The sequence below is a fragment of the Fringilla coelebs genome (genome assembly GCF_963513975.1).
Source record: "Fringilla coelebs genome assembly, chromosome: 16".
In the NCBI taxonomy this organism is placed as follows: Eukaryota; Metazoa; Chordata; class Aves; order Passeriformes; family Fringillidae; genus Fringilla; species Fringilla coelebs.
Window position 1 is genome coordinate 15,837,608 of NC_140042.1, and position 9,400 is coordinate 15,847,007.

The 9,400-nt window shown below is 55.3% G+C and overlaps 1 protein-coding gene across 1 annotated transcript in view; it reads left to right on the forward strand.

Annotated features, from left to right (window-relative positions):
- NTN3 (netrin 3) overlaps positions 1 to 2,922 on the forward strand; it is a gene marked incomplete at its 3' end in the record, with an annotated part of 31,165 nt that extends 28,243 nt beyond the window's left edge. Inside the window, exons 6-7 of the mRNA XM_084216387.1 lie at positions 2,270 to 2,344; positions 2,594 to 2,922. Of these exons, the coding sequence (XP_084072513.1) occupies positions 2,270 to 2,344; positions 2,594 to 2,922 (404 nt within the window). The remainder of the gene's footprint in view (positions 1 to 2,269; positions 2,345 to 2,593) is intronic.
- Positions 2,923 to 9,400: the final 6,478 nt, after the last annotated feature.

A 9,400-nucleotide genomic window follows, 5' to 3' on the forward strand; every position in this document is an offset into this window, starting at 1 on the left:
GGGCCGAGGAACGGAAATGATTCCAGTTATTTGGACATTGTTTTCTTCCCAAGTTTCTTAGATAAGGGGAGCAGGAATTGATTTTACATTTGAGGAATGTTCCTCCACAGCGCAAAGCCATGGTTTAAAAAATCCCTAAACTAATCCTATATTGTTAATTCCCAACACCATTTTCTAGCTCCTTTGAATCGCAGTGTTATGTTGTTAATCATGAGCAGCAGCCCAGGGCAGTCACAGGATTTCTTTCTGCTTTTCTTTCATCCCCATTGCCAAGGGAAGGGGGTGGCAGGTTGGCTGAGGCTGCCCCACAGCCTCCTCCCACCACACATCACCCCACGCTCCCCCAGCCCAGCCCCCATCCCCCAGCCATGCCCCCTCAGTGTCCATGGGCAGGCCTGTGGCAGCTGATGCCAGGGGCAGGATGGTTTCTGTGCCCCTTGGCTGGGGAGGAAAGGGGCTCCTGTCCTGATGGGTGTGCCCCAAAATAAGGTGGGAGGCTCTCCCTAGAGCCCCTTTTGTGGAGCAGGAAAGGGCAGAGCACTGTGTCTGGGGCTGAGGCTGGTCTCAGGGTTGCTGTGGGCTCTGGGATGGGGCTGTAGGGTATCCCAGAGAACACAGCAGGATGGGGCTGTAGCACATCCCAGGGATGCAGTGGGTGAGTGCACCTTCAGTGCCAGCACCCAGCGCTCCAGCACACTCAGCAGCCAGCCCCCGTGTGGAGAGCCTCTGAGTCCCCTCTGTAGCCCCCTCAGCTGTTTCAGGGCAGGCAGCAGGGCCTAGGCAGCTCTGCCAGCCCAGGCAGAGAGAGGGGCAGTGTGGCAGCATGGGGGGGCTGAGCTGAGAATCAGAGCTCATCCCCCTCTGCCAAGAACTAGCTTCACGCTGCACTGCTTCTATCACTGACAAATTTGGAACAGGTGGCATGAAGTCCCAGATAAAAAGGAGCTGGGCAGAGAGGAGAACAGCAGAGCCCAGGGTGAGTTTGTGCTCCTGGGCTTCTTTCTTTCCTCATTTCTCCTCCTCCCTTTGGCACAGGGTTCTGTTATTCCCTGTCTTCCCCCAGAGCTTTGCCTCTATCCCCAGTGATCACTGTGGCAACCCGCAAACAAAGACAACTTTAGAGGCTGCTGGCTCTGTCCTGGGACGTGGGGCCAAACCACAGGGAGAACCTGCAAAAGGCAGAGAAAAGAAGAAAGATGGGCTCAGAAAAAAACATGCCATTTGGAAAGAGACAAATTGAGATGTTCAAAGGAAGATGGCAGGGTAAAGAAAGAAGGAGAGCAGGGCTGCTTCGGGCAATTGTTGGGATCAAAGGCTTTGGGGAGAAGGAAAGAGGCATTCCCTGCCCTCCCTCTGCTTGAGATGCAAATCTAGGGGCTTTAGAAATGCACAGAAAAATGCTTCCTGGAGGACAGGAGCCTTGGGGGACAGCAGGGTGGTGGAGGACAGCTTGGTGGCCTCCCCAGCCCCTCTGGAGCAGCCTGAGCAGGGGATGCCTGGGCACAGGAGTACTGTGGTAGAGCAGAGCCACTTCCCTCACCTGTCTCCTTCCCACAGCCTGAGTCCCCTTCTCCACTTGTGGGAACCTACAAGGCACAGGTCCCTGGAGGGGCTGCCCCCTGAGGGTGCTTCCCACCACTCTGACCCCTGAGAGCTGAATCATTCTGAGGATCATGACCCCCTTGGTCTGGCGTCACACCTGCCTTTGGACGTGTGCCCTGTGCGGCTGACTGTGGGACTGCTGCCAAATCCTCTTTCCCCACATCTCCCAGGACTGCAGGGTCACTGCTGTTCTGTTGACTCTCCTTGGCCATTGGCCCTGCCAGCCCTCCATGGAAGCCACTGTCACCTCACCTGCGTTCCTCCCATCCCTCCCTTTCTGTGTCTGGAAGGAGTTCCCAGGCTTCCTCCACTGCCCCTGTGGTGACTTATCCTGCAGGACACCATTACCACGAGTGACAGAGTCTGCTCAATGCACGCAAGGCCCCTTGGTTCCTCCTCCCAGCTGATGTGGTATCAGCCATTTGTGCTGGTCTTTGAGCCCCCAGCCCCCGTGAGGTCCCAGGGGAGCAGCTGGACTCAACAGAGCCCTGTCCCCAGCAGTGCTCAGGCCCTGGCTCAGGAGGAGTCAAGGACCCACCACCTTCTGCCAGGCTGAGTCTCGCTGCTGTCCCCTCCACCCCACTCCCTCTTCCCTGTGGTGGGATGGGTGGGGGGGTGAGTCCCCCCCAGGCCCTTCAGTGCTCAACCCACTGTTCTTCTGCTGCAGACTGTGACTCCTACTGCAAACCAGCCAAGGGCAACTACAAGATCAACATGAAGAAGTACTGCAAGAAGGACTATGGTAAGGAGCTCCAACCTCCCTGAGCCACCCTGGGCTTCGGCCCAGAGGCAGATGAGGGCTGGCTGCGGGTGGGGCAGATGAAAGCATCCAGGGGTGGGAGACACTCCCTATGGAGAGAGGTCCCCAGATCAGCCCTCCCAAAGTTGCAATGGATGAGGCAGGTGGGGCTGCTGGGGAAGGGCAGTTTCTGTCCCCAGCCTTCCTTTGGGAGCATCCTCCATCACTGTGCCTCTCGCTTTTTACTCTCAGTGGTCCAGGTGAACATCCTTGAGATGGAGACAGTGGCCAACTGGGCCAAGTTCACCATCAACATCCTCTCTGTCTACAAGTGCCGTGACGAGCGGGTCAAGCGCGGTGACAACTTTTTGTGGATCCACCTGAAAGACCTGTCCTGCAAGTGCCCCAAGATCCAGATCAGCAAGAAGTACTTGGTCATGGGGATCAGTGAGAACTCCACTGACCGGCCCGGACTGATGGCTGACAAGAACAGCCTGGTCATCCAGTGGCGGGACGCCTGGACACGCCGCCTTCGGAAACTGCAGCGGCGGGAGAAGAAGGGCAAGTGTGTGAAGCCCTGAGGGGTTTGCACCCAGCCTGCCCCCCCTGCCCAGCCCCAGCCCAGCTGGGCGCTGCCAGACTGCACCCACAGACTCTGTACATATACATAGTGTGAATGGACTCTTTGTCTATAGTGTATATTTTGGCAATGGTTTCCTGTTGTGTGCGTGTGCACGGGTGGGTGTGCGTGTCAGTCCTTTTCTCTAAGTGTGTATTAAAAATAATGCAGTAATGACAAACCTTTAATGAGGAGCAAAGTGGAGCAAGGTCCTGCGGGTGCCTGTCACCTGAAGGAGCTTGAAGGGGATTGGTGCCCTGCTCCAGGCATTCTGGAGCTCATTTTCAAGGCTTTTGTATTCCCTTTAACACAGTTTTCTTCTGCCCAGTGCTGATATCTCAGTTGACAGCTCTCCCTTCTCCAGCATCCAGGGTATGATTCTTTCTCACTCTGAAAATGTGCTGCTGACAGACCTCCCTGTGCCTTTCTCCTTGCCCAGGAGGAACAGGAGGTTGGAGTCTTCTGTCCCTCATTCCAATGTGCGGGCAGGCTGAATGGAAATTGTCCAGTGCTGCAGATGTCCAGCCCCAGGACCTCCATCAGGAAGGACAAATGAACTTTTACAAGGCCTGATTCCCTGGTGACCTCGGGCTCACATGGACGAGTGCTGCTGGCCGGGGCAAGACCTGTGCAGTGCTGCAGTGCCGTAGGGAGAAGCCCAGCCCCAGCAGTATGCTGGCGGCCACGACCAGGCAGGACTGTGTCCACCAGGGAGAAAGGGACAGACCTGGCAACCCCTAGTTGCTACTGTCCTGGTGCCTAGACCAGACAACCCAGTGCGAAAGACCTAGACACACCATTTTCCCCTCCCATGTCCACCTGCTCCATCTGAATCTGAGCTGGACTGGCCAGCCTGACCAGAGCCATGGTGTAAAATCATCCATCCACCCAGGTCTACGTGCCTGTGTTCTCACCTGGTACCAACTGACATAATCCCACCTGTTTTTGTTGAGATGACACCAAGTGAACATCTGCCTTGGTGTGCATCTTCAGAGCGGGCCAGACTGCGTGCTCTCCGGGGAAGAATTGGCCAAGGTTGTCCGAGGAGATGCACAAGGCAGAGGTGACAGGAAGAGAGAAGAGTTTTCATTGATCCACCTCTAGGCTTTTAGATCTTCTTCACCATGTATTAGTCTCTGGTTAAACAGACAGCAGTATCTTCCCATGTTGAGATTGTAGCGGTCTTGGCTTAATAAATACAAATAGAAATAATAGGTGCTCTGACAATAGATATTCCTTTCCACACAAACCTTGCCTTGCTTACTGAATGGCTCAGTGAGGGGTTGTAGCCTAATGGTCTTCCGTGAAACTTTACCCTTTCCAGCCCATGGCAGCTTGTGTGACTCCCCATTCCAGGGTGGTGCTTCTGGGCTTCAGCATCCCAGGGTGGTGCTGGAGCTTCCAGCTGAAGAGACTAGTGGAGCACTATTGGTTTTCAGGACAAGGGAATTTGGAGAGTGAGGATCTAGGCCCTCGGGATGTCTGTGTGGACAAGCAGGAGCACTGGTGAAGCTGCTGGAGATGCTGGAAGTGACATTTCAGAGCTGTGGAGGGCCTGCAGTGCCATTGTTCAGGTGCCATGGGTACTTGGGTGCCTACAGAGGGCATGGGCAGAGGTGTGGGGAGGCTAGAAGCTGAGGGGTAATGGGTAGGTGGGACCACTTGGGCTTGGATGAGCTGATATTATCCCCCTCCCTACACAGACCCTCTTTCCTCCTCTCTGAGCTGAGGGGACCCTCCCATCCCTGGCTCCTCTTGTTGGATTGTCACAGGCTATTGGCCTTTGCCATGAGATGGCTCTTGATGTAGTTGGGCCACCCAGTTCTCCTCTTCCTCCCACGGCTGCTTTCACCAGACTTGCCCTTGGCTCAGACTCACTCCAACCCCAGGCACCCAACAGTCACAGAATGCTTTGGGTTGGAAAGAACCTCAAAGGTCACCTTTTTCCAAGCCCTGCCATGGGCAGGGAGACCTTCCACTAGACCAGGTTGTTCCAAGCCCCATTCAACCTGGCCTTCAACACTTCCAGGGATGGAGCAGCCACAGCTTCTCTGGACAACTGCAGGAGTCCTGACGCAGAAGTCAGTGGTAGAACACCCTTTGGGTGTGCAAGGAGAGGACTTGCATCAGGATCATCCCTCAATGTCACTCCATGGGGTGTGGGGGTTCTCTGACCCCCCTTCTCAGCAGCCACAGCCCAGAAAGAGCAGGGCAGCACCACTGTTCCACGGGCATGGATACTTCTCAGGACAGGGATTCAGCAGCACATCATTTCTCCAAGCAAGGAGAGGCACAATGTGTCTGTGTTCCCAAGAAACACTGGGCACAGCCTTCTCAGGCAGGGAACTCCAGGGTTTCCTTTGGGACCTGATTTCTCCTCCACTGAAGTGGGGCACCTAAAACTCTTTGAGGAATTTGGTGATTGGAGTTCTCCATTTATCCTCCCAGCAGCTCTTCCCTCTTCTTTCACCTCTGCCGTCTGGGATTGTTGAGGAAGGATGGCTCCCAGCTGGCATCTCAGTGTCCTGCTGGGGCAGATCAGAGATGCCAGAGCAGAAACCCCCCTTTCCCCCGCCATGGTCTGTGTTGAGGAGAGGAGCTCTCTCCCTCTCTCCTTCTCTCCCTCTCTCTCTCCCTCTCTCCCTTTGGCTGGGGAATGTCCTTAAATCCTGGTTGAAGGACTGGAGGAAGCCACTCTGCACTGAGTCTAGACTGAGGAAGACATTCTTCACTGAATCTGATCCCTTAAGGACTTTTCCTGACTTGTCCTGCTTATGTTACCTCCACGTCCAAAGCAAGAATTCACCTTTTTTTATTCCTCTCCCTCTGCCTGGCACAATCAGCTGGGAACTGGGGACTGCACATGGGTTTGGCTGTACCTGGGACACGGTAGCTGGATCACACTGAGCTGGTGCCAGGACACCAAGGGCAGTGGAGGAGGCACCATGGATTTGCTCCAGGGGTGCTGCTCATCCTGCCCTATAGATCGGGCAGGGCTTGGAGCACACACCAGCACAGGCATCATTTGGTGGAGGGCTGCAAATCCAGGGGCAGTTCCACATCCACCAGCGTCCACCCAGCCCTGACCACCCCTTTGGTGGTGGGGAGTGCTTCACACCGCTGGGAGCGGCCAGAGGCCGTGGCTGACACAGGGCAGGGGGCTCAGGTGACAGCAGGGTGTGTCACACAGTCCTGGTGGCTGCAGCCAACACCTATGGGCTTTGCAAGGGCAAGAGAGAGAGACTGCAGTGCAAGCTCTGCTTGGCACTACAAACCCGTGTATCTTCCTAAACAGTTCTTCAAGGAAAAAAGCATTAATTCAGCAAAGCCTCTGCAAAGTCTTTGGTGCGCTCTGGTGCTCCCGGTTCCCGGAGCGGGGCTGCCCCGCCCCGCGCCGCCGCTGGCCGGGCTCGCCGTGCCGAGGAGCCCCGGGCCGGGACCGGCTGCTGCCGGCGACGGATGCCGGCCCGTGCGGGGAGAGCCAAAACCACCACGCACATTTCCATCCGTGTTCTTTTTATTAAACAGGTCTTTTCCCAGTATTCAGCTGGGGCAAAGCATTTGAGACACAAAGGCAGCTGAAAGAGAGGCAGAGTTTGCAATTTCCCCCTGCTTTGGGACTGAATTTTGCAGCTGGTTGAAATTTTTCTCATTTCAAAGCAACAGTGGACATCTTTCATGAAAACGCAGAATTTGGCCAAGGAAAGACGCAAAATGTGAGAATACTACAGAAAACTCAATGCTTTTTTTCTGTATTGTCCAACCAGCTCCACTCATGAGAGATCATGGGAGTTTGAACAGCTGAACCCCAGCCTGAGTGGACAGACAAATGGATGTATGTGTATTTTCCATAATTTTTCTCTTGGTAACCAAAGTCCACATAAATAAAATTGACTGCATCAGACAGGAAAACACATTCCTGAGGTGAAACAGGATCAAGCAAAGAGCATTTTGCCTGGCCAACAAGGCACAGCTCAATGCTGGGATGTGGGAATATTCTTTCTTGTGAGGAGCTGAGACTCTAAGAAGGTGGAAGACCTACTTAGAGTGACCCCTGTCATAGTCTGACTTGGTCTTGCTCTCCTTGTTCTCCTGATGCTCTCGGGTACACAGAGCAACTTCTGTCCATGCTACCATGCAGATCCAAGTGGATCTTAGTAGTGGCTTCAGCTGCCAGGGAGCAGTGATGGTGGCTCTGCCAGCCCATGCTCTTCAGGCTTCTATGGTTAATAACACGGACAAGTCATACTTTGCCACCTGGGGACATGGTACGAGGCAACTGTGGCCTGCTGCCTCTCCTCAGGTGTGGTGACCTGTCCAACCGACCACATCCTGTCCATCCAACCAGTGCCACATCCTCTGTCCCGTGCCCTTGGTACTGCGGCGCTCTGTCCATCACCCCTCACCCAAGCACGGTGTTTTACTTGGCACTTTCCAACCCTCACAAGTCTCGTTAACATCCTAAATTTTGCTTCCTAAGCAAACCACAGCCTCTGCAATTCCCAGCCCTACTCCTGTCCTACCAATCTCAACCAGGGCTCTTTCACCCACTCAGACTCCTTCCAGAGGGGCTGTAGAACCAGGGCAAGGCACACTTTTCCCACTCATGACCATGTCAAACAAGAGTTTGGGGAATTTAGTTGCTCCAAGCCCCTCTTGTCCTTGCAAAGCTGTGAAAAATGTGCTGTTCTTCAATATGCCTAGTGTATTTTTACCAGCCTTAGGGGCACTTATTACATCAGCGTTAATTACCTGTCATTCATTAATTTGTTCGTGTAGTCCGTCATACAACCTATCTCCTTGTTCATCTTTACAAGAGCACAATTCACTGGTTAAACACATGCTCCCTGTGTGCACAGGATGTGCAGCACCTGTGTGGGGTCTGGGGGCATAGGGAGGCAGGGGGCTCAGTTCAGCAGGGCTGAGGAGCCGGGAGACAGCTTCCCCCTCGGCTGGGGGGGAACATGAGGAAACCATTAATCGATGGGCTGGCCCGGGCCGTGTTTTCCTAAGGAAGAGCTGAAGACGGGGAACAGCTGGGGTCAGCGGGGCACCATCTGGAGAAACCCGTCAGCTCCCTCCTGCCGGGCTTTTCCCACCTCAGTGGCAAGGGAGAGGATGAGGCAGGAGGGAAGGGGGTCCCCAGAGCGCCTGCCGCAGCTCCAGCCCTGCACGTGCCCCCAGCTGGCCCGGAGGCATCGCTGCGGTGTTGTTGCCAGTGGCACGGGAGTCATGGCACAAAGAGAACATCCACCCGGGGTGCTGCTCCCCCATCAGAGCCGTGCTGGTACCCCCATGCCTTGGGCTCAGCATCCTTGTGCAGAAATCAATGATTTCTCTGCATGGGGCAGGATCAGACCCTCAGCATCCATCAAAGCTGATCCTCTATTTATACAGCCACTGTGAGACTCAATAAACAGACAATGTTTGCATCTTGGACAAGATGCTCTATCCCAAAATCTTGGAGAATCAGCCTCTCTGCTGTCAAAATAAACACCACACACTGCTTCCCTCCCACACACCCACACGATGGGAAACCATCAGCTGTGCAGGAGCAGGGAGAGGTGGCACACCCAGAAGATGGCTGGTCCTGGAGAATTCCCTGTCTGAGAGCAGGCAGTGGCCAGCCCAGGCATACACAGTCACCAGCTGGCCCCTGGGCTGGCCACAGTGGAGATCAGGGTCCTGCTCACAGCACAGGGAGTGAGGAGATGAAGATGGGCAGAGCAAACCCAGCCCAGCACATTCGAGGAGTCTAAAGGTGCCTGGGTTGGGTCTCTCCCTGGCACTGACATCCCCACAGAGACTTCTGCAGCAGCAGTGGTTGAAGCCAGGTGCTGCATCCTGTCTGTCCCCTCCTGTCCCCTGCCTGTGTCCTGCCAGACAGATGACAGTGGGAGCGAGTAATCTCCAATGTTTAAAGCTCCAGGACTGTGCTATGGGTCACTAACCTGACCTCAGGGCCATTTGTGGCTTTTGGTATGTGGTGAATCTTGAGTGTCCCTTCCCAGCCCCGCTGGCCACCCATGCTGTGATCCCTGTGGCCCCGGGACAGGGCTGGTGCTGCTCAGGTCACTGTCCTGGGAGCCCTGGGTGCTCCCCGTGATGGGGCAGCGGGGGCAGCCCATCCATCAGGAAACCCAGCACACCACAACAGGCTCTAGCTGGCCTCTTGAGACAGAAATGAGGTGGCTTTGGCCAGCACACACATACAGACTGTCCCTTTTCCAGCAAGACCAGACGGCACCTGGAGCTGGGAGTGAGGCAGGGTGGCCAAAGCGGGCCCTTGGAGCGGCCGGGCAGCGCTGCCCCCACAGCAGCAAGGCTCAGTCATTGCCGTGCCCTGCCCAAATCTGAGCCACTGGAGCAGCCCCAGGATGCTGGTCCCCACCTGCACCTCCATCCCCATCCCCATCCCTTGCTCCTCACTTCCAGAGCAA